Genomic DNA, 26,565 nt, shown 5'->3' on the forward strand with positions numbered 1-26,565 from the left:
TAAAAAAATAGTATCATGTTAGCAGTTCTGATAAATTTTTTAACAGTAGAGTACCAAATTAAAATATAAATTAAACGTTATGTATGATTTAAAAAAAATAAAATTTAGATATCAAAATAGAAAAAAAGTAATAGTTTAAATTCTAAACGTGTAATTTATTCCTAAAATTTTTAGATAACGTGTTAAAAAAATCGGTTATACAAAGTGATTAAAAAATTATATTCTCAAATAGAGTTTTTGTTGTAATACCCATTAGAAGCCGCCTCGTTTATATGTTGTTTTCTTTATGTTTCATGCATGCACAATAACATTGATAGCTAGTGATATTTTAAAAGTCATCGAGTAATTAGGACATCTTTTAAAATTTATCTTATAATCCATAAATAATATAATAAATACTTTATTTGAAAAAAAATAATTTTTTTTTATCGCTCAAATTTTTTCTCTCAACATATTATTAGAATAATTTTGCCTTTGATAACCTTTATCGAGTTAAAACATAAATTAATGTGTTAAGACGTGAAAATTCAGCATAAATATATATGAGAGGAGATTCATTGTAAAATTAAAATAAGTATACACATTTTATATAATATTATATAAATTAATATTTAAATAATTTAATTGCATATTTTATCTACATGTATTACGTTGAATATATATATATATATATATATATTTAAAAAGACGTTTGGTTCATAAAAGAATCATTATAAAATAATTTTTTTTTTCATATTACTACGTCTTGATACACTCTCATCTCCGATGCAACTCCAGGTTACACTCTCATCGGAAACATGTTAAAAATATAGTTTGACATAATATATAAATTGTTTACAATCCCTTATAATGAGGCTAAGACTTTTGAAGGTACCAATCGTATTAATATTCAATTGCTTGTATTTATATATTCTCAAATTTGATATATTTTTATATAAGTGTTTTTAAAGAAAATAATCGAATAGCTTATAAATGTGAAACTTTGATCGTTAGAAAAATGTTTTGGTGATCGTATTAACAGAGGAAGAGGGTGAGAGTGACGAGAAAGAAGATGATGATGATAATGTTGAAGAGGGAGATAACGTCGAACAACCAATTTAGGAGAACAAACAATTTGAAACAAGAACAATATAAATTTGAATATATCTCATCATTTTCTTGCCAGACTTATATATAATCAGCGTCGGTAAACTTGCATAATATGATATATAAATATAAAATCAAATTTTACAAAAAAAAATATATATATAAATATTTTTCTATGTTTTTGTTTTATAGTCAGCCAAAGCATGCAAATTGCGTTAATCAAACGCACCGCCCAGAACCACACTTCTTCTATGTTTTTGTTTTCTCTTCGTCTTTTCATTTTCAGAAGATTCCTTTGTCATTTTCATTTTTTTAATTATAATTTTAGTAACTTATATTTTATAGGTTTCTCCAAACAATATAAAGTTTTTTTTATTCTTCTTAATTTATTTAATAATATATTTATGAAATATCCATTTTATATAATGTTCTCTTAATTTTCAGTAGGTCTGATCAGATACAAAAATGTGCTCTTGTTCATAAATTATTAGAGTGGAGTGCGTTTAAAATGGCTTCTCAAAGCAACCAAAACCCTCAAACTAGAGTTCCACTAGGAATCGAGGCATCCTTTACTATCATTACAATACCACTCTTTATGAAATATCCATATGTTTCCTTTGAAGCTTCTTGCACATTGTCGTTGTTAATGATCTGAAATTGCACCCACCATTCATCTCTTTTCCCAACGAGATGGGTTTAATTAATGGAGTAGAAAAAAAAACAGTAAGCTTCACATCATCGCCAATTCGAGCATTCTTGTCAATAATGGTTCCTTTGATGTACGAATTCTTTCCTATACCAATTGGAACGCTCCCCTTTTCAGCTAGAAACTTTCTGTCAGTCTCAGTCTGCAGGAAGAAGAAGACAATGACGATATTAATACAGATTATCACCAATGAAAAATGTGCAACTAAAAAACTTTGAGGGTATACTATAGTACCTCGTAATAATCTGCTCCCATCAGTAAGGTATCCTCTATGCTTGTACCCTCTGAAATGCAAGATCGAAGACCAACAACAGAGTGGTGAATTCTGCAGTTTTGCCATCGATCAACCCAAGTATTCAAATTTCCATTTTAATACATTGGCCAATTGAAAAAACTAAGCAGATTATCCCCAAGGAACAAATCTTAACAACACAGCCAATAACATTGTTTGAAACATCAGCATCCAACAATTTGGATGGAGGCAAATAACGAGGCTGTGTGTAGATGGGAGATGAACAATCATAGGAATTGGGAACATTACAAGTATCTAAGTTTTTCTATCTGTTGCGGAAGACGGCTATCGGATAGAGAAAAATCGCAACTGATAATTTGAGAAAATAAAAATTAAGATAAAAGAGACACAAAATTTACGTGAAAAAACCCCTAAATAATATAGGGTAAAAACCACGGGCAACGGTAGAAGAATTTCACTATGAGAAAATAAGAATTACAACTTCTCTCGATCTACCAAGGAGAAAACAATGATAATTCTCTCTTGATAAAAAGGAGAAAACATCTCTCAAGAAACTCTCTAAATTCTCTCTAGTATGGGAAGAAAGCTATAATGCTTTGGGATGGTTTTGAAGCTAAATGAGCTAGGGTATTTATAGTTGAAGCTTAAAAAATAATCTTATAAATACCCTAAATTGCAATGACTAAATTTTGTAATTTACCCATTTAATTTTCAACCATTTTTCACCTAATTTTGACATCGAAAAATTCGGTGCCTACCTCCCTTTTTTTTGACTAAATTAATGCCCTTTTTTGGTGCATTTCAACAATCTCCCACTTGAAGATTTGATCGGAACAATCATATCTTCACACTATTTTTTCTACCTTGTACCATCATGTTGCTTACATTTCTGACAGGCCACATGAGGATCGACACCAAGTATATTTATCGGTATTGATAGCATTTTTCATGAAATCTGTTATGTTGTCTTTGGTATGGATTTTCTGCATATCTACCGTCCCTTCTTCCACCTTTTCACGAATGAAATGGTACTGAACTCGTATGTGCTTTGTCATTGAATGGAATGTTGGATTCCTTGCTAAATGCAAGGCGCTTTGACTGTCACAAAATAAAGAGACATACTCTTGATTGTGCCCAAGCTCCTCCAATAGCATCTTCAACCAGATTGTTTCTTTACTGGCTTGTGTAGCTGCTACATATTTTGTCTCTGTTGTGGATGTAGCCACAACTTATTGCAATTTTGAAACCCATCTTACAGCTCCACCAATAACTTTGAACACATATCCTGTAGTAGATTTGCTTTTATCCAAATCCCCTGCATAGTCAGAATCGACATATCCATTGATAAGTAAGTTTGATCCTCCATAACATAATGCAATATTTGAGGTCCCTTTGATATATCTCAGGATCCTCTTTATTGTATTTCAATGCTCTTTGCCTGGATTCGCCATGTACTAACTAACCACTCCCACTGCTTGTGCAATGTCTGGTCTTGTGCATATCATAGCGAACATTAAACTTTCCACTGTTGCTGCACACGGTACTCGAGACATCTTCATCCTCTCTTCTTCACTGTTAGGACTCATATTGGAGGATAATTTGAAGTTAATAGGAAGAGGGGTAGAAATTGGCTTACAATATTGCATGTTGAATCGTGACAATATCTTCTTCAAATAATTCTTTTGTGAAAGCCAAATCTTCCTATTACTTCTGTCTCGGTGAATTTGCATCCCTAGAATCTTGTTTGGTGATCCCAAGTCCTTCATTTCAAATTCCCTAGCCAGTTGTGCCTTCAATTCTTCAATATGATCTTTGTTGGGTCCTGCAAACAACATGTCATCCACATACAACAACAATATAACAAAATCGTTATCATCAGACCTCTTGAAATAAGCACAAGGGTCTGCATTAAGTCTGTTGTATCCAAGGCACATAATGAAAGAATCAAATCTCTTATACCAACACCTCGGCGCCTGCTTTAGACCGTACAAAGATTTGTTCAATCTGCAAACCAAGTTCTTATTTTCTTTTTCATCAAAACCTTCAGGCTGGAGCATATAAATCTCTTCTTCAAGATTTCCATGAAGAAAAGTTGTTTTAACATCTAGCTGCTCTAGATGTAAGTTCAATGTAGCACACATTGCCAAAACTACTCGAACTATTGTTAGTCGAACCTCATGAGAAATTATTTCATTGAAATCAATACCTTCTTTTTGAGCATGTCCTTTGACCACTAGTCTTGCACGATACCTCTCAACTTGATGATCACCATTTCGCTTGATTTTGAAAACCCATTTGTTACCAATTGGATTCCTTCCTTGTGGTAGTGGCACAAGGTCCCATGTATTATTTTTATGAAGGGCTTCGATTTCTCCTTGCATCACCATAATCCATAGTGAAGCATCTGAGCTGTTTATTACCTCCTGGTATGTTGATGACTCACCGTCCTCTGTTAAAAGACAATATGCAATATTACCTTCTATAACATAATCCGAGTGTCAATTGGGACATCTTCTCACACAATCTGATTGACGAGTTGTTGGAGCTTTAGAAGTCTCTGGTTCTTGTTCATCATGTGCTGGTTCTGCTTCAGAAGAATCTCCTAGTTCAACCTCCTTTTCAACATGTATCTGTGTAGTCTCTAACTTTTCAACGCTATCATCGTCTTCTTTTCTTTGTAGTTTATCTTCTACAAAGATAACATCCCTGCTAATGATCACTTTGTGGGCAGTGGGATCGCACAAGCGATACCCTTTTACTCCATCAACATATCCCAAGAATTTGCATTTACTGGATTTTGGATCCAGCTTTGAGATTTCTTGGGAGTTGTACATCACGTACACAATACTTTCAAATACATGGAGGTTTGAATAATCAGCTAGTTTACCAGTCCACATCTCCATTGGTGTCTTCAACTCTATTACAGTTGATGGAGCTCAATTAACCAAAAATAACAGGCGGTATTGACTGCTTCTGCCCAGAATAATTTTTCTAGGCATGCATCCCTCAACATTGCTCTTGTTCTTTCTAACAAGGTTCTCTTCATCCACTCTGCCACTCCATTTTGTTGAGGAGTGTTTGCCACTGTGAACTGTCTTTTGATGCATTCTTTCCTGCAAAAGTCATCAAATTCTTCACTTGTATATTCTCCTCCATTATCTGTTCTGAAACACTTAATCTTATTTCCAGAATCAAGTTCCACCCGCGTTTTGAAGTTTTTGGGAGTTGTACATCACATACACAATACTTCCAAATACATGGAGGTTTGAATAATCAGCTGGTTTACCAGTCCACATCTTCATTGGTGTCTTTATCTCTATTGCAGTTGATGGAGCTCGATTCACCAAATAACAGGCGGTATTGACTGCTTCTGCCCAGAATGATTTTTCTAGGCCTGCATCCCTCAACATTGCTCTTTTTCTTTCTAACAAGGTTCTGTTCATCCGCTCTGCCACTCCATTTTGTTGAGGAGTGTTTGCCACTGTGAACTGTCTTTTGATGTCTTCTTTCATGCAAAAGTCATCAAATTCTTCACTTGTATATTCTCCTTCTATTATCTATTCTGAAACACTTGATCTTATTTCCATAATCAAGTTCCACCCGCGCTTTGAAGTTTTTGAAAGTGGAAAACACATCTGACTTCTTCTTAATAGGGTACACCCAACATCTCTTGGAGTAGTCATAAATAAATGAGACAAAGTATTTTGCTTCGCCTAGGGATGTAACTGGTTCTTGCCATACGTTAGAACGAACCAATTCTAGAACACTTTTTCCTCTAGAATTTAACGTGTTAAATTTCAACTGGTGCAGCTTACTTGTTATGCAATGCTCACACAAAGTAAGTGATACATTTGTTAAGCCTAGAAGTAGCTTTTGCTCCACAAGGACTTTCATTCCTTGTTCTGAAATGTGTCCAAGTTTCTGATTCCATAACATTGCAGAATCTGAACTACATGAGGCAACAGAGGCTTTTGTTTCTGACAAAGTCTCTCCCTTCAGCATGTACAAGTTTGCAACGATCGTTTTGCCTTTCAGCACCACAAGTGCTCCATGTAACACCTTCATGATTCCTTTACGTGTTTCAATCTTGCTTGCATTATTATCCAATAATCCGTAGGATGATACATTTTTCTTCAAGCCTTTCACGTGTCGTACATCTCGAACAACTTTAATTGTTCCATCATACATCTTCAATTTGATGGCTCCTACACCAATGATCTCTAAGGCATGATCATCACAACTATACACAGATCCTCCTGAGACAGGTTCATAATGATGGAACCATTCTCTTCTTGAGGTCATGTGATATGTTTCTCCCGAATCAATGAGCCATATATATGCATATCTCTTTCTACCTTCCACGGTGATTGACGCTTCACAACATAGAGCATCTCCATCATCTGAAGTGTTTGCGGTATTGCCTTATGGATTGGAGTTTTTATTTAGACTCCAATAATCCTTCTTCAAGTGACCCTTCTTTCCACAGTTGTAACACTTTAAATTCTTCTTGCTCCTCTACTTCGATTTACAATGTTTGTGACTGCTACTTTGGCCACGCTCTGTTGATCTCCCTCTCATCGTTGTCAACGCTTCTGTTTGTTGCAGATTTACTTGTCTGTCTTCCTTGTTCTTGCGCCGATTTTCTTCTTGGAGAACAACAATTGCAACGTCATCGAAGACTAGACTGGTGACATTACTGTTTGTCAAGTTGATGATGAGTTGATCATACGAATCAGGTAGACTTTGAAGTAGAAGTTCAACACATTCTTGTTCTCCTATTGTATATCTTAAGGATGTAAGCTGAGAAAATAACGTGTTCAGTGTATTTAAGTGCTCCGTCACTGAACTAGATTATGGCATACAGAGAGTGTATAATTTTCTCTTAAGGAAAATTTTATTATGCAACGATGTGGCCTCGTACAGTTTGGTGAGATGATCTCATATCTCCTTAGCTGTCTTTTTCTCCTCGATGCTTGACAATACTTCATCTGCTAATTGATAGGGAAGCGGTGGCGGGTTGATGAACGTTGCTCTTGTTGAAGAATCAAACCTAGAAAAGATTTAGACTTGATGAAGAACAATAAGGGATGAATGGGGAAGGTGGTGGCAATAGATAAGGTTCTTTAGGGTTTCTCTTTGGTGATGGAAACAAGATAAAAAATAAGATTAAAACAAGATAAATGAATTGCAAATAAAATAAGATAACCAAGAAATCAAAATATCTCCCTTATGAAGGTGAATGATAAAGATAATTGATGACGTGGATGGATATGTGGAAAATCGATGGATAATGTCCTATCGAGCCCTCCTAGTCGCAATGAAAAGGCAAACACGATAATATGGCTCTAACCAACCCTCCTAGTCGCGATGAAAAGGCAAATTGGAGTGTGAAGATTAATCTCCCTCACAAGAACTTGAAAGATCTTAAGGAGAAGAAGCTTCGAAGGCACAAGGCAATCAACACTTGCAAAAACAAACTCTCGTTGTATTATTAATCAAAGAAATCTTGAATTACAAAGTTTAATGAAGCCTCCTTTATATAGGGGCTGAGTTCTAAAGGTCCTAAATAACTAATGAATAAAATAATAATAAACTAAACATATATTAACTCTAATTCCTAATAAAATAATAATAACTAAAGATAATATTTTTAACCCAACTTTAATTCCTAATAAAATAATAAATCTAATCCTAAAAGATAATGCATCATCCTATATTAAGTTATATTACAAATAATCAATAAAAATATTGAAAATTCGTAATATTTACAAAATCCCGTATTAATCCCGTATAGGACTTTCTGCATGCACCATCTTCAGTAAAATAGCCATATCTTGAGTTCCCGATATTGGATTGATGTGATTAAAGAACCGTTGGAAAGATAAGAGACAGACGGTCGTATATTCAGAAGATATATTGACTAAATAAGATCAGGATCCCATTTAAAAAGTCGTGGTAAGTATGCTTCTGTTCTGATCTTCTTTTCCAATGCTTAGACGAGTGGATCATTTGGAAGAGTTATTACTTCTTCCTTTGATGTGAGCCTTGTGATGCATGTATCATCATCCTCCCTTTCTTCAAAAAGATTCAACCTCGAATCTGAAACATTAAAGGGAGCAACATTAGAATTGTTTAATGATTCATTCACATTATACTTACTGAATAGATATGCTTTGAATCTTCGAGACTTTGTTCTTTTAATAGGTTCGAGTAGAAACATTAGTCCAAAGAAGCATGTATTATGGACTCTGGTGCATGTCTCATTCCCCCACTCCTCAAAAGGATTCGTCCTCGAATCTAAAAATCCAAAAGAAAGAGAATTAGATATGTTGAAAGAAAAACTTGTGAAACATTTACCAAGATCAATGTGATGTGTCTTTATGTGTTTTAGTCGAGGTTTCTTCTTTGTATGAAATGTTTTCTTGTAGTCTTGAAATCCTCTTTTGCATACAAGTCTCGTAATCTGATGTTTAGGTTGAAATTCAACATGGTGTCGACCACTGTTGGCTTTCTGCATGATTGCTTCAGATAATTTATCCATGGTTTTATTCTTGTATGGCGAGAATGAGTGTTTAAAAACCATGTCAACTGGTTTGTTAAAGTAATCACTTAAGTCTTCTAATTGTGGTTCATGAATTAAGAATTCTCTGGAGGAGATTTGTGGACTGTAAAACTTGTTTAGTTTGCAAGGAAACCCATATAAAAGATAAAGCTCATTAGAAACACTTTTAAAAGTATGGGTAGAAATATCAAAAATATCCGAGTTATTGTGATATACATCTTTGATATGTTCAATTCTCGGAATAGTAGTATGCGTTTGATAGGTAAGAGTATACCTTCCGTGGTAGTGCATTGTCTACTATATTTTGCTTACCTCGGTCTGTTACGCACTTAAAGGAGTTGTGTTTAGTATGGATGACAACATCGCGAGCCTTACCTTGTAAAAAGGAGAAGAAGTACGTTACATTGTCATTAAAATGAGTAATAAAATGCTTACCTTTGGACTCCCGTAAATCGTGACTCTTCATTGATATGGCATAGTGATTAGGGCTTTCAAGTGGTAACCCGTCAGGAGGATCACCTAATATTATTCGACAACTCTTGGCATGAACTATAAAGCCTGTAGAGTTGTTCAAATCATGTTTCGTCATTAAGATGGCGTCACGACTAAGGCTTTCCTGGATGTAGCCTTTTTGTAACAAATCCAACTCTTTGGTTTCTTCGAGATTGTATGTTTGATGAGGTATGATGGAACATTGAATTAGATTGGTTTGGCGTTGTTTTCCTCTTTTCAGTGGTAGTTCGTTAGGTAGATCACCTAACACTTCTTGAAAATCCTGTAAAAGAGATGAAAACACACCAGGCAAATCCTTGTTAATGTTAGAAATCGAAATAATTGATTCCCTAAAGCGAACAAGGATGCAAGGTTGTTTGTAAAGAAGGTTCTCTCTCAATTCTTTTATGCTCACACATAGATTTTGAGTCACTCTTTTCTTCTTACATTTAGGTTCACTCACCTCCCATGGGTCATTATTCTTTTGGCTTTATAACTAGTGACCTCTTTTGCTTTTGCCTCTTTCTCAACTTTTTCTTTTTTGCTTTCCTACCTCTTCACAAATTATCATTTGATTTAGGGACTGGAAGTGTGTCATTCTTGCTGGTCTTCTTCTCCTTGTCAGGTTTGTCATCTCTTGGCTTTTTAGAGAAGATAGAGTAGAAGATGAGGAAGGATTTGAAGGATTATTGGTAAGGATGAGTACCTTGGTAATGTTCACTGAATCGAGATCTCTTGGATTTGTGCTTCGATTTGTCATTGCTTTCTTAGTGCATCTTCAAGGTTTTCGTACCCTTGTAGATCAAGAAGATCAATGATGTTTGAGTTTAAGCCGATGATGAATCATGACACGGTGACCTCTTCTTTTTCGGTTATGTTAGCCCTATTGAGTAAGGATTGTATCTCCTTATAGTACTCTTCAACTGAACTTCTACCTTGTCAAAGTCGGTCTAGTCATAGTTTAACTTCTCGTGTATAATGTGTCGATAGGAATCGCTTCCTCATGGTTTGTTTGAGGTCGGTCCAAGAAGTGATTGTTGGAATTTGGAAGTTCTGGATCTTTTTCCTTGTTTGCATCCACCAAGTTCGAGCATATCCTTCGAATTCTGTGGTGATGAGGTGAACTTGTTTAGCTTGGGGGCAGTCATGGTATGCGACACATGATATCAACTTTTCCTTCCCATTCAATGTACATATCTGGATCATTGTCTCCTTTGAAAGACGGTATCGTGAACTTTTGGTTTGCAATGAGTTCGGGTGCTTGAAAACGTGGTTGTTCTCGCCCGGGTACCAAAAGTTCAGCATTATTTGGTCTTGGATTTTGGTTTGGTAGATCCAGTTGTGGTTTTTGTCATTCTCTCACGATTTCATCAAATCTTTCAACTTGAGTCGTGAGTCGGGTAAGTGTGGCTAAGATAACCGTAAGTGTCTTGTTGTTATTGTCGCCCATCCTGAAATCATAACACTCAAAAGAAAATTTTAAAGTAAAATAAAAATAAAAGGAAGAAAATTCAACAAAGCAAGAAACCTCACAAGTCACTCCAAGAAAGTAACACAATGAGAGGAAAGTAAGCCGATATCTTACTCTTTAAAACTCACTTTACCAAGTAGTCTTCCACAGTTCGTATCGGAGTTTGATTACTAGCACAGGCGATAAGAAAAAACTTAAAAGTTGTAAGAGGCCAAACAAGGGTTAGACTCCAAGAGAACGAGAATGCAAAGATGGAAGAAGTATGAAAACTCTTTAGTCCTACTAACACAAGAAATATAATGTGTTAGATAATGCACAAGAACAATAAAAAGAAAAAACAAAAGAACTTAAAGCACTAAGAGAAAGAAAAAAAAGAACCAACCCAGAAACCTAGAAAACTCTGGATCAACTTGAGCAACGCTTTTGAGGGGGTTACCGGTGTCCAAAAATTTTGGGAAAATTCTTGAATGTCTTTCGATAAGTCAAGAAACCACCTGTAAAATTTCAGAACCAAATACCTTCAGTAGTATCCAGTGGACTCTGTTGAACGGTGAGTCCTCAAACAATCTGTTTTTCTTGATCGCTTTGTTCGAAGGTGTTCTTGATCTCCAAATATTCTGATTTTTTTGTGTAAATGATCCTCAATATATGAAGTTTCAATCTGGAAATTTTCACCAGAAAATTCCTCCTGTAGAATTTTCAAGAAATTCGACAAGATCCTAGACCGAATCTGCCGATGAAACTTGAAGAACGTATTTGAAGGCTCTAATGAACTCTGATTTGGGTGAATTTCGGACTAGAGATTTATATTAGGATGAATATGATATCTGGAGAAAATCAACCCTAAATACCTTTTTTTGCAATTTTTTTTTTTGAAATTTTGGCTTTTTTGTTTTTTGTTTTTCCTTTTTTTTGGTTTTTTTGAAAAAAATAGCAAACTAACAAGAATGATTTGAATCTAAATTAAAATTAAATAAAAATAACCTGAAACGATGAATCTTTTCTGGACTAGCTTCGTTGGGATACCTTGACGGTTTTGTGTGCAAGAACAAGCAAGATTGCTTGCTTCTTTCCAAGAATCAGCCCAAATCTGATACCAATTGATATGGAAGCGGTGGCGGGTTGATGAACGTCACTCTTGTTGAAGAATCAAACCTAGAAAAGATCTAGACTTGATGAAGAACAATAAGAGATGAATGGGGAAGGTGGGGGCAATAGATAGGGTTCTTTAGGGTTTCTTTTTGGTGCTTGAAACAAGATAAAAAATAAGATTAAAACAAGATAAATGAATTACAAATAAAATAAGATAACCAAGAAATCAAAAGATCTCCCTTATGAAGGTGAACGGTAAAGATGATTGATGACGTGGATGGATATGTGGAAAATCGATGGATAATGTCCTATCGAGCCCTCCTAGTCGCAATGAAAAGGCAAACACGATAATATGACTCTAATCAACCCCCTAGTCGCGATGAAAAGGCAAATGGAGTGTGAAGATTAATCTCCCTCACAAGACTGAAAGATCTCAAGGAGAAGAAGCTTCGAAGGCACAAGGCAATCAGCACTTGCAAAAACAACTCTCGTTGTATTATTAATCAAAGAAATCTTGAATTACAAAGTTTAATGAAAGCCTCCTTTATATAGGGGCTGAGTTCTAAGGTCCTAAATAACTAATGAATAAAATAATAATAAACAAACATATATTAACTCGAATTCCTAATAAAATAATAATAACTAAAGATAATATTTTTAACCCAACCTTAATTCCTAATAAAATAATAAATCTAATCCTAAAAGATAATGCATCATCCTATACTAAGTTATAATACAAATAATCAATAAAAATATTGAAAATTCGTAATATTTACAAAATCCCGTATTAATCCCGTATAAGACTTTCTGCATGCACCGTCTTCAGTAAAATAGCCATATCTTGAGTTCCCGATATCGGATTGATGCGATTCAAGAACCGTTGGAAAGATAAGAGACAGACGGTCGTATCTTCAGAATAAATATTGACTAAATAAGATCAGGATCCCATTCAAAAAGTCGTGGCAGGTATGCTTCTGTTCTGATCTTCTTTTCCAATGCTTGGACGAGTGGATCATTTGGAAGAGTTATTACTTCTTCCTTTGATGTGAGCCTTGTGATGCATGTATCATCATTGATAGGGAAGCGGTGGCGGATTGATGAACGTTGCTCTTGTTGAAGAATCAAACCTAGAAAAAGATCTAGACTCGATGAAGAACAATAAGGGATGAATGGTGAAGGTGGCGGTAATAACTAAGGTTCTTTAGGGTTTTTTTTTTTGCTGGAAACAAGATAAAAAAATAAGATTAAAACAAGATAAATAAAAGTTAAAAGAATTGAAAATAAAAAAAATAACCAAGAAATCAAAAGGTCTCCCTTATGAAAGTGAACGGTAAAGATGATTGATGGCGTGGATGGATATGTGGAAAATCGATAGATAATGTCCTATTGAGCCCTCCTAGTCGCAATGAAAAGGCAAACACGATAATATGGCTTTAACCAACCCTCCTAGTCGCAATAAAAAGGCAAATTGGAGTGTGAAGATTAATCTCCCTCACAAGAACTTGAAAGAACTCCAGGAGAAGAAGATTCGAAGGCACAAGGCAATCAGCACTTGCAAAAACAAACTCTCGTTGTATTATTGATCAAAGAAATATGATTTACAAAGTTCAATGAAGCCTCCTTTATATAGGGGCTGAATCCTAAAGGTTCTAAATAATTAGAGAATAAAATAATAATAAACTAAACATGTTTTAACTCTAATTCCTATAAAATAATAATAAAATATTGTTTTAACCCAACCTTAATTCCTAATAAAATAATAAATCTGATCCTAAAAGATAATTGATCATCCTATATTAAATTATATTACAAATAATCAATATAAATATTGAAAATTCGTAATATTTACAAAATCACGTATTAATCTCGTATAGGATTTCCTGCATGCACCGCCTTCAGTAAAATGGACATATCTTGAGTTCCCGATATCGGATGTATGCGATTCAAGAACCGTTGGAAAGATAAGAGACAGAAGGTTGTATCTCCAGAATACATGTTGACCGGATAACAACTGGATCCCCTTCAAAATGTTGTTGAAAATATGCTGCTATTAGACCCTTACGGATGAATGCTTGAACTGCGATTTGAAGCTTGTCTTTAAGAAGTTTGGTCCGGCCTCGTGTGATAGGGCCAAGTGGTATAGTAAATTCATCATCCTTAGCTTTAGGGTGTGTGGTGCATGTATCATCTCCCCCTCCCTTAAAAGGATTCGTCCATGAATCTGAAATTTCAAAAGGAGATAAGTCAGAAACATTAAAGGATGCACTCACGTTATACTCACCGGGAAGATCAATGCGGTAGGCATTGTTATTGATTCTTGCAAGGACTTGGAATGGGCCATCGCCTCGAGGGTCTAGCTTGGATTTCCTTTATGTCGGGAACCTTTCTTTTCTCATGTGAACCCATACCCAATCTCCTGGTTCAAAGGTGACATGTCGTCGACCCTTGTTAACTCGGTTTGCAATTGCCTCGTAGGTTTTCTCCATCTTGAGTTTAGCTTTGGCGTGAATGTATTTGACAAGGGAAGCCTTCTTTTCACCATCTAAACTGGCAATCTGATCTAAAGGTAAGGGAATAAGATCCAAAGTAGTTAATGGGTTAAAACAATAAACTATTTCGAATGGAGAATAACCTGTTGTGGAGTGAATGGCTCGATTATAAGCAAACTCAACAAAAAGTAAACATTCTTCTCAATTACGAGTATTCTTACCTACCACCGTTCTTAGCAAAGATCCTAGAATCCGATTTATTACTTTGGTTTATCCATCGGTTTGAGGATGACAAGAAGTGGAATAGAGAAGTTTTATGCCAATCTTACCCCATAATACCTTCCAAAAGTGGCTTATGAACTTAGTGTCACGATCAGACACAATGGTGCGAGGAATACCATGAAGGTGGACTATTTCTCAAAAGAATAAATCAGCAATGTGTGTGGCATCGTCCGTTTTATGGCAAGGAATAAAGTGTGCCATCTTTGAGAATCTGTCCACAACCACAACCACAACCACAGCCAAGTATAAAATCCATTGATAAATCGATCCAAGGAGAAGAAGAAATCGGTAAAGGCGGGTACAAACCATTAGGATTTACCTTTGACTTTGCTTGTTTGCACGTGATGCATGATGCACAAATCTTTTCCACTGTTTTACGCATGTGTAGCCAAAAGAAGTGTTCCATGACCATATCGAGTGTTTTGTGAACACCGAAGTGTCCCATGAGTCCTCTGGCATGTGACTCATGAACTAAGAACTCTCGCAAAGAGCCTTGTGGTATACATAACCTGTTCATGCGAAAAAGAAAGCCATCTACAAGATAAAACTTGTTAAAAACACCTTTTACACATTGTTTATAAATCTCAAAAAAGTCTGGATCGTTAGGATAAAGTTCTTTGATATGTGCAAAACCAAGAACAATAGCATGCATTTGAGTGATAAGTGTGTATCGTCGAGATAATGCATCAGCTACGATGTTATCTTTCCCTTGTTTGTATTTGATGATGTAAGGAAAAGATTCAATAAACTCAACCCATCGAGCATGTCTTTTGTTTAACTTACCTTGTCCATTTAACCATTTGAGTGATTCATGGTCCGTGTGAATAACAAACTCTTTAGGGAGAAGATAGTGTTGCCACACTTCGAGTGCTCGAACGAGTGCAAGAAGTTCCTTGTCGTAGATAGAGTAGTTCAATTGTGCACCTTTTAACCTTTCACTAAAGTAAGCGATAGGTTGTATTTCTTGCATGAGGACGACACCAATACCTATGCCTGAAGCATCACATTCTAGCTCAAAGGTGTTAGAAAAATTGGGAAGATGAAGAATAGGGGCATAACATAACTTATCTTTAAGAAGTTCAAAAGCTTTTTGTTGTAGTGGTCCCCATTTGAATTCAACTGACTTTTTGATGATCTCGGTTAATGGTGCAACAATGGTTGAGAAATCGTTGACAAAGCGATGGTAGAAACTTGCTAAACCATGAAAAGATCTTACCTCAGTGATGGAAATAGGCGTGGGCCATTCTTGAATTGCCTTGACCTTCTCTTTATCTACATGGATACCCTGTACACTAACTATAAAGCCTAAAAGCATAAGCTTATCACTTGCAAAACACACACTTATCCATGTAGCATATAAATTTCTCGTCGAAGAACTTCGAGAACCATTCGAACGTGAATAACATTAGAATCAAGAGAAGATGAGTATATAAGAATGTCATCAAAGTAAACGACAACAAATTTACCTATAAACTCCTTAAGAACGTGATTCATTAATCTCATGAAGGTGCTTGGAGCGTTTGTGAGTCCAAAGGGCATAACAAGCCATTCATACAAGCCGAACTTTGTCTTGAATGCTGTTTTCCATTCGCCACCTTCTTTCATTCGAATTGATGGTAACCACTCTTCAAGTCAATTTTGGTGAAGATACTGCACCATGTAGTTCATCCAACATATCATCTAGGCGTGGAATATGATGCCTATACTTGATTGTTATTCGATTGATAGGTCGGTAATCTACACACATTCTGAATGTGCTATCTTTCTTTGGAACTAGGATGACGGGAACCACACAAGGACTAAGACTCTCACGAATGTGTCTTTTTTGTAACAAAGAATCTATTTGTCGTTCCAATTCATTCGTTTCCTCAGGATTGCATCGGTAAGCGGGGCGGTTTGGTATGGTTGATCCAGGGATGAAGTCGGTTTGATGTTCGATTCCCTCTTGTAGGTGGTAAACCATCCGGTGGGTTTCTTAAGACATCTTGAAACTCTTGCAATAGAGAAGAAAATACACTAGGCAAATCTGTGATGTTAGTGATAGTTGATAAAATGGAGTCCTTGAAACGGACTAGAATGCACGGCCTATTTTGAAAAAGGGTCTCTCTCAAGTCTTTTGCACTCGCATAAATGTTTTGAGACACTCTTTTATTTTCACATCAAGGGTCACTCACCACTCGTGGGTCATTTTTTTGGCTTTTATCGATTTTGACCTCTTTTGCCTTTTGTTTTAAGTTCCCTGTCTCCTTGAGAATTCGTTGTTGATCTATGATAATCTCTTTGGGGGTAGAGGGTTAAGTCAGAATGGTTTACCTTTTATTGGAATTGTGTAAGTGTTCTTCCGGCCATAATATGTGACGTCATTGTCGTATTTCCAAGGACGTCCTAGGAGGATGTGGGATGCTTGCATCAGAATTACATCACACCATACGTCGTCACAATACTTTCTCATCTTGATATTAACGAGACATTGTTTAACCACCTTTATCTCGGCACTCTAATTAAGCCATTGTAAGCAATAAGGTTTCGGATGTCATTGGCAAGGAAGTTTGAGTGATTCAACAACGTTGGAGCTAATGACGTTGACACAACTACCATTGTCAATGATGATGGAGAATGGTTGTTCCTTGATTAGGCAGCGTGTTTGGAAGATGTTGGAACGTTGTATGTCAGATTCGTCGGATGCTTGGATGTTTAAGGTATGATGAATCACTAATTATTGTGCCATTGTACTCATCGCTTCCATAATCATCACTATCTTCTTTAGCTTCAGCATGTGTTGGAATGTCGGGGATGTCGTCATCGGAGTCAGAATTGTAAGATCCATCACCTAGTATGGTTAGGGTCCTCGTGTTTGGGCAATTGCGGCTAATATGGCCTCTTTCTAAGCATTTAAAACACTTGATGTCTCTTGCTCGGGTATCGTCTTTAGAGGCTGGAAGTGTGTCATTTTTTATTGGTCGTTGTTTCTCCTTGTCAGGTTTGTTATCTCTAGACTTTTTTTGAGAAGATGTAGTAGAAGATGTGGAAGGAATTGAAGGATTACCTTGGTGAGATAATGAAGTACCTTGGTATTGTTCTCTGAATCGGAATCTTTTTTGGAGTTGTGCTTCGATTGTCATTGCTTTCTTTAGTGTATCTTCAAAGTTTTCATACCCATAGAGATCAAGAAGATCAGTGATGTTTGGGTTTAAGCCGACAACGAATCTTGACATGGTGTCCTCTTCTTCTTCAGTTATGTTAGCCCTATTTAGTAAGGATTGCATCTCCTTGTAGTAATCTTCAACTGAACTTCTACCTTGTCGAAGTCGGTGTAGTCGTTGTTTAACTTCTCGTGTATAATGTGTCGGTAGGAATCGGTTCCTCATGACATGTTTGAGTTCAGTCCAAGAAGTGATTGGTTGAATTTGGAAGTTTTCAATCTTTTTCCTTGTTTGCATCCACCAAGTGTGAGCATATCCTTCGAATTCCAAAGTAATGAGGGGAACTTGTTCAGTTTGGGGGCAATCATGGTATGCGAACATGAGATCAACTTTTCCTTCCCAATCGTTGTACTTGTCCGGATTGTAGTCTCCTTTAAAAGACAGGATCGTGAACTTTGGTTTTGTAAAGAGTTCGGGTGTTTGAAAACGTGGTTGTGCTCGCCTGGGGGCCAAAAGTTCAGCATTGTTTGGCCTTGGATTCTGGTTTGGTAGATCCAGTTGTAGTTCTTGTCATTCTCTCAAGGCATTATTAAGTTGATCAAATTGAGTTGTGAGTCGTTCAAGTACGGCTAAGATAGCCGTAAGTGTCTCATTGTTATTGTCACCCATCCTGCAATTATAACACTGAAAAGAAGATTTTAAAGTAAAATAAAAATAAAAGGAAGTAAATTCAACAAAGCAAGAAACCTCACAAGTCACTCCAAGAAAGTAACACAACGAGAGGCAAGTAAGCCGATCTTGTACTCTTTAAAACTCACTTTACCAAGTAGTCTTCCACAGTTCGTATCGGAGTTTGATTACTAGCAAAGGCGATAAGAAATAACTTAAAAGTTCTAAGAGGCTAAACAAGGGTTAGACTCCAAGAGAACGAGAATGCAAAGAAGGAAGAAGTATGCAAACTCTTTAGTCCTACTAATACAAGAAAGATAATGTGTTAGATAATGCACAAGAACAATAAAAAGAAAAAACAAAAGAACTTAAAGCACTAAGAGTCAAAGAAAAAAAAGAACCAACCCAGAAACCTGGAAAACTCTGGATCAACTTGAGCAACGTTTTTGAGGGGGTTACCGGTGTCCAAAAATTTTGGGAAAATTCTTGAATGTCTTTCGATGCGTTAAGAAACCACCTGTAAAATTTCAGAACCAAATACCTTCAGTAGTATCCAGTGGACTCTGTTGAACGGTGAGTCCTCAAACAATCTATTTTTCTTGATCACTTTGTTCGAAGGTGTTCTTGATCTCCAAATATTCTGATTTTTTTGTGTAAATGATCTTCAATATATGAAGTTTCAATCTGGAAATTTTCACCACAAAATTCCTCCTGTAGAATTTTCAAGAAATTCGACAAGATCCTAGACCGAATCTGCCGATGAAACTTGAAGAACGTATTTGAAGGCTCTAATGAACTCTGATTTGGGTGAATTTTGGACTGGATATTTATATTATGATGAATATTATATCTGGAGAAAATAAGCCATAAATACCTTTGTTTGCAATTTTGGCCTTTTTTTTTGGTTTTTTTTTTGTTTTTTGTTTTTAAAAAAATAGCAAACTAACAAGAAGGATTTGAATCTAAATTAAAATTAAATAAAAAGAACCTGAAACGATGAATCTTCTCTGGACTAGCTCTGTTGGGGTACCTTGACGGTTTTGTGTGCAAGAACAAGCAAGATTGCTTGCTTATTTCCAAGAATCGGCCCAACTCTGATACCAATTGATAGGAAAGCGGTGGCGGATTGATGAACGTTGCTCTTGTTGAAGAATCAAACCTAGAAAAAGATCTAGTCTCGATGAAGAATAATGAGGGATGAATGGTGAAGGTGGCAGTAATAACTAAGGTTCTTTAGGGTTTTTTTTTGTGTGCTGGAAACAAGATAAAAAAAAATAAGATTAAAACAAGATAAATAAAAGATAAAAGAATTGAAAATAAAAAAAAAAACCAAGAAATCAAAAGATCTCCCTTATGAAAGTGAACGGTAAAGATGAATGATAGCGTGGATGGATATGTGGAAAATCGATGGATAATGTCCTATCGAGCCCTCCTAGTCGCAATGAAAAGACAAACACGATAATATGACTCTAACCAACCCTCATAGTCGCAATGAAAAGGCAAATTGGAGTGTGAAGATTAATCTCCCTCACAAGAACCTCCTTTATATAGGGGCTGAATCCTAAAGGTTCTAAATAACTAGAGATAAAATAATAATAAACTAAACATGTTTTAACTCTAATTCCTAATAAAATAATAATAAAAATATGTTTTAACCCAAATTAATTCCTAAAAATAAATCTGATCCTAAAAGATAATTGATCATCCTATATTAAATTATATTACAAATAATCAATATAAATATTGAAAATTCGTAATATTTACAAAATCACGTATTAATCCCGTATAGGATTTCCTGCATGCACCGCCTTCAGTAAAATGGCCATATCTTGAGTTCCCGATATCGAATTGATGCGATTCAATAACCGTTGGAAAGATAAGAGACAGACGGTTGTATCTCCAGAATACATGTTGACCGGATAACAATTGGATCCCCTTCAAAATGTTGTTGAAAATATGCTACTATTAGACCCTTACGGATGAATGCTTGAACTGCGATTTGAAGCTTGTCTTTAAGAAGTTTGGTCCAGCCTCGTGTGATAGGGCCAAGTGGTATAGTAAATTCATCATCCTTAGCTTTAGGGTGTGTGGTGCATGATATTTACAAAATCCCGTTTTAATCCTGTATAGGACTTTCTGCATGCACCATCTTCAGTAAAATAGCCATATCTTGAGTTCCCGATATCGGATTGATGCGATTCAAGAACCGTTAGAAAGATAAGAGACAGACGGTCGTATATTCAGAAGACATCTTGACTAAATAAGATCAGGATCCCATTCAAAAAGTCGTCGTAAGTCTTCTTCTGTTCTGATCTTCTTTTCCAATGCTTGGACGAGTGGATCATTTGGAAGAGTTATTACTTCTTCCTTTGATGTGAGCCTTGTGATGCATGTATCATCCTCCCTTTCTTCAAAAAGATTCGACCTCGAATCTGAAACATTAAAGGGAGCAACATTAGAATCGTTTAATGATTCATTCACATTATACTTACCAAATAAATATGCTTTGAATCTTCGAGACTTTGTTCTTTTAATAGGTTCGAGTAGAAACATTAGTCCAAAGAAGCATGTATTATGGACTCTGGTGCATGTATCACTAATGCTAGATGAAAGTTTACCATAACATTCCCGTCCATTTCAATCCATTTGTTGTCATCTGTGAAATCTGCTGGCTTTTAAATGATAGCTGCTAGACAACCGTTTTTCCTCAGGATGGTCTTCATCTTCAATTTCTACAATGAGAAATTTCTCCCATTAAATTTTTCAATATCAAATTTCGTAGTCATAGCTTCTATTACAGATAGCTCCCACTATTTCACTATCGTGAATAGTTCTATGGAACCTTAAAAAGAATGGGTAATACCTTCTTACTTTCTTATGTTAGAGGATCCACCTTTTGGTGGCAACCACAAAGACAATAAGCAGATATTACACACTCAAATCTGGCTCGGATACCAATTGTTGCGGAAGACGGCTATCGGATAGAGCAAAATCGCAGCTGATAATTTGAGAAAATTAAAATTAAGATAAAAGAGACACAAAATTTACGTGAAAAAACCCCTAAATAATATAGGGTAAAAACCACGGGCAACGGTAAAAGAATTTCACTATGAGAAAATAGGAATTATAACTTCTCTTGATCTACCAAGGAGAAAACAATGACAATTCTCTCTTGATAAAAAGGAGAAAACAACTCTCAAGAAACTCTCTAAATTCTCTCTAGCATTGGAAGAAAGCTAGAATGCTTTGGGATGGTTTTGAAGCTAAATGAGCTAGGGTATTTATAGTTGCAGCTTAAGGACTAATCTTATAAATACCCTAAATTGCAATGACTAAATTTTGTAATTTACCCATTTAATTTTCAACCATTTTCACCTAATTTTGACATTGCAAAATTCGGTGCCTACCTCCCTTTTTTGACTAAATTAATGCCCTTTTTCGGTGCATTTCAACACTATCATCTATCCGGAATGCAGCCACAGTAATGTCAGCACTAGTCTTGTGCCAGAATAAACCTTTCATAATCCATTCTATATAAATGGTCCCTAGCAATAACCAAGAATTCCATAATATTATGCTCTTCAAACAATCACAAATACTGTCTTACAATATGCGTTGTCTAATGTACACTCGTTTTAAAAATTAAAAATTATATAATTCATAAACAATAGAATCCATTTTAGTAGTAGCTAACCTGGAATCAATTTGGATTTTCTTGTATTGATAACTCAAACTAATTCTAAGTTAGCTACTACTAAAATGGATTCTATTGGTCGTGAATTATATATGTATATATTTTACTTTTTATTTTTAAATGAGTGTACAGGGCACATCAGATGTTGTGAGACAATATTTGTGGTTGTTTGAAGAGCATAATATTATGGAATTCTCTGTTCTTGTCGGAGACCATTTATTTAGAATGGATTATGAAAAGTTTATTCTAACACGTAGAGAGACTAGTGCTGATATTACTGTAGCTGCATTTCTTATGGATGAGAAATGGGCTACTGCATTTAATTTGATGAAGATTGATGAAGAAGGGCGTATAATTGAGTTCTCTGAGAAACTAAAAGAAGTCTAGCAAAGGAGAAAAAGAAAACAGTGAGAAAGGAGGCAATGAAGAAGGGCCCAAACAAGAGGCAGAAGCAGGGGAAGAGATTTATCAAATAGAGAGGTGACGCTTATATTAATAAATAATCTACACGGAAATAGAATGAAATGGTAGGTTCACAACAAAGATGACATGCATTATTATTATGAATATATCCACTACTTATTAAAAAGTAAGTGGAAAATCTCCAAAAATTATAATTAATGCAATTTGCATGCGAATCTCCAAAAAGAAAAAAAAGGAAGAAAGCAATATTAATTTATTTTACCCATCAAACCAAACCAAACCAAACCAAATAGGGAAATCTCTGCCGTCCATTAAAGCATTCACCATTCATTAATCTCCTTCTACTACGTCTGCTATTCGCCGCGTATACCTATTTTATTATTGAAAGAAAAGGAATACTATTGCCGTGCAAACTCGACCGAATGATTCATTTCTTCCAAGTCCATAGAACTTTACATTATGGGCCGATATTTCGCATTACAATGGTTGTTCTTTATAAATTTATTAGATCAATTGGATATTAATTCAGTTGATATTATTTTTTATAATAATTTAAAATTTTAAATTCAAATATATCTAAATATATGTTTTCTTTCAATTTTAGAATTTTAAAAAGGGAACTCCATATCATATATCGCTCAGCTTTATACGAAGTATAGTTTATACTGATAAACTTTCGGTTGTTTTAAATATAATATTAAACTTTGATTTTGACTTCAATTATATTATTGGGCCGTTAACCGTTAAAATCCAAAAAATGTGATGACATGTACAAAATAACATCGCTTTAGTGTAGTTATTGATGCCCAAAACGATATCGGTTTAAACACTGACCTTTAAGAGTGTATCGATTATTCCACTACACTTTAAAACATATTACTTTTTGGCACTACACCTTTCTGACCTCCGTTGATAGTCAATCATCATCCATCATTGATCCTCTTTCACGACAAGACTCATATCAAAATGTTTAAATTTCAAATCCTCTCTTTTCTCATTTTCCACGGAACTCACTTAAAATTGACGAAATTAAACAAAAAAAAATCCACCACTTTCTAGGGGTATGGGGGCTTTCTCATATTTGAAAGGTTTAAAGTGTTTGTTCGAAAATCCAATAGCGAGAGACATTATTTCAAGAAGACGAATAATATGTCTCAAAATTAGTCTCATTGAATGGTCATAAGAGAAGATCAGAGTATTAGCACATCGAATCTTTAGATGAATTTTGGTAACTTTTTTTAGTGAGTTTCGCGAAAAATCAATCATATGAGAAGAAATATGAGAAATGTGAACGTTTTGATACCAATCTTACTACAAAAAGACAATCAGTGACATGAGATGATTGGCTGCAAACGACAATCGAAAAAGACTAGTGACTAGACATTTTTAAAGTTTAATGATAAAATCAATATGCCCCTAAAGTTTTATTTTGAATAGATACTCCCCTAAAGTTCAATGTATAAAACAAAGTCGTTTGGACATCAATAGTCGCGGCAAAATGACACTATTTTATCTGTGTCATCACAGTGACTGAAAGATTCATCCATATCATTGTGACGTTAAAATTTAATGGTTATATAATTAAAGTTAGAACCAAAATTTTGTGCAATAATTCAAACAATTAAAATTTTAATGGTAAAAACATTATAACGCCTCAAATTTAATGATATCGGACGTAGTTTTTCCTCTAAAAAATTATGTGAAGTCATGGATAAATGGGTTAGCTTACAGTTGCGTGAGATGCAGCTGAGTGCCATGGCCAGTGTGAGAATGAAGACCATGAATGTCGCTTTCATTTATGTCCGGCTGCTTAACATCTCAACTTCAATTCTTTTGTTTATATTATTTTGTGAATTTAACGAGCTGTAATGCCCAAAAGTCAGAGCCTTACACCTTAATATATGTTGGTCGGTGAGAATGTACAACTCAATTCCAAACATCCTTCATACAAAACATCAACTCAACACATTGATTGGTCGACTTGTTTAAGATTTTGTTCAGGACCTTACAAGTACTATATACTTGTCTTCTTAATCCAAATATTATATATATATTATTCTAAAACTTGATTATATATTTATATATCATATTATGCAAGCTTAGCCACGTTGACTATATATTACTCTGGCAAGAAAATGATCTGATAATAAAGGTTGGTCATTCCCCTTTTAGGCAAGACCCAATAGTCAAATGCACATTATCTCCCTCTTCGCTTCCACTACAGCAAAACAGTTCTACAACGGCATTTTTAGTGGCGTTTTGGGAGTAAACATCACTAGCTTTAAACATATAGCGGCGTTTAAACCCCAAACGCCACAAAATGGTAACTTTAGTGGCATTTTTTTTATAAAAACGCCGCGACAAAGTAGTACTTTAGTGGCGTTTTTATACAAACGCCGCAATAGGTTCATCAATAATGGCGTTTTTAAAAAAACGCCGTAATAGAGTTGTACTTTAGCGCCGTTTTTATAAAAATACCGCAACAGGGTCATGTATAGTGGCATTTTTTGACAAATGCCGCTAAAAAGTAGTACTGTAGCAGTATTTTTATAAAACCGTCGCAATAGGGTCATGTGTAATGGCGTTTTTTTGACAAACTCCGCTATAGAATAGTACTGTATGGCATTTTTATACAAATGTCACTATAGACTTGTATTTTAGTGGCGTTTTTATACAAATGCCGCTATAGACTCATACTTTTGTGGCGTTTTTATTTACAAACGCCGCAAGTGTATAGTTTTTAAGTCTCACTCCCTTTTAACCTTTTTCATTTTTCCCCTTAACCTTTAGTTGCAGCAACTTCTCGTTTGGGCATTCGATGGAGAAAGTTGTTCGAGTTACCAGTAAATACCGTCGTTAAATCAAGCCCATCTGCCTCCGACGCAGCTGTCAACGACAAAGAGTCAGCCGTTGATCCATTCCTGGTCGAGGCTCTTCAAAATCCTCGTCATCGTCTTACCAGTAATTTTTCTTTTCCTTTTCTATTGGATCTCTTTATAACTACGTTGATGAACATGTTTTCCCCTTTTATGCGACTTAAATTTCTGGTGTCTTCGTCCTAGGGCTAAATTTCAAAATATCAGTCAGTAAACCACCAGTGTCATTTATGGATTCAAGCTTTAGGGTTCGATTGGATTTTAGGTCGTGGCAGTAATTTGACATTTACATACGATGAAGGGAATAACCTCCGCGACTCCTGCTTTGATTCTTCCTTTCGAAAGGTAATTCTCTTCCATTTTCCTTTTCTAAACTGCCCATTACGTGTTTCCTTTCAATTTTTTCCACTGCTTCTGTTGAAAATGTGAATATGGGTATGTTTAAACCAACCCATCTGGAGACATTGGTCTAGATAAGTGCAGGGTCGGCCCCAATACCTATGCCACCTGGGCCTTAGCCTAGGGCAACAATATTTGAGGGGCATCAGTTTTGCACATATATTTGGCCATATTCTTGGCTCCACAAAGGAGCCTTGTCTTGCAGCACTGAACTCTGTAAAGGATTACCCACCTCCAGGTTTCCTTCACTCTTTTTAGCTTTATTTTTAAAAAAAAAACATAATCGTTGGGTTTTCGTTGGAGTTTTTGGACAAAATGAGTTAATGGGTATTCTTTGGATGATGTTACTAGCCTAAAAAAAAGTTGCATTCTTTTTCTTTGGGTGAAAAGTATTGAGATTACACCAATCTGGGTCATTTGGGTTATGGGTTTTTCTATTTGAATATTCAAAAGCATGCCTCTTTTGTTTTCTTTATTTACATCAATGGCTTTTTATTTCTATTTGCATTTCTTTATTCAAGGAAGTTAAGGTAAAATAGAAATGGGTTTTCTGCAATGTAGTTTTAGTTGTAGAAAAAACGTAAAACTTAGGCATAAAATGTATTAAGTTCCCATTTCATCTAGAAACAAAGCTTTATGAGTTTAGTTCACTTTGTTTAACAAATCTAGTGCTTATAGTTTGATTGTTTGAATTTTGATTGTGTAGTGGCAAACTTAGTTTGATGGAAAAAAAACAGTGGCTAAATATTTCCGTTAAAGACATTTTTTAGAGTGATTCCTTCTGATTATTTTGATTTCATCATTAATTTTCCAGATCAGTTGATTGTGAGAAAGAACAAGTCAACAACATAAACTTCGGTCAACGGTCAGGTTGTATATTTCCTTGCTAATATATCTGTTTTATTATTTACTTGCTACTATATTTGTT

The 26,565-nt window shown here is 35.3% G+C and overlaps 1 protein-coding gene across 1 annotated transcript; it reads right to left on the reverse strand.

Annotated features, from left to right (window-relative positions):
* Positions 1 to 1,620: 1,620 nt before the first annotated feature.
* LOC120188946 (glucose-1-phosphate adenylyltransferase small subunit 2, chloroplastic-like) lies at positions 1,621 to 25,620 on the reverse strand. The gene is made up of 6 exons (XM_039192315.1): positions 25,533 to 25,620; positions 25,147 to 25,248; positions 2,217 to 2,339; positions 2,027 to 2,127; positions 1,809 to 1,934; positions 1,621 to 1,737 (listed from the first exon to the last, which is right to left on the reverse strand). Exons 1-6 carry the CDS (start codon positions 25,618 to 25,620, stop codon positions 1,621 to 1,623), a joined length of 657 nt encoding a protein of 218 aa, XP_039048246.1.
* Between the last annotated feature and the right edge of the window lie 945 nt (positions 25,621 to 26,565).

Source organism: Hibiscus syriacus, unplaced genomic scaffold (assembly GCF_006381635.1).
Source record: "Hibiscus syriacus cultivar Baekdansim isolate YM2019G1 unplaced genomic scaffold, ASM638163v2 tig00116951_pilon, whole genome shotgun sequence".
In the NCBI taxonomy this organism is placed as follows: domain Eukaryota; kingdom Viridiplantae; phylum Streptophyta; class Magnoliopsida; order Malvales; family Malvaceae; genus Hibiscus; species Hibiscus syriacus.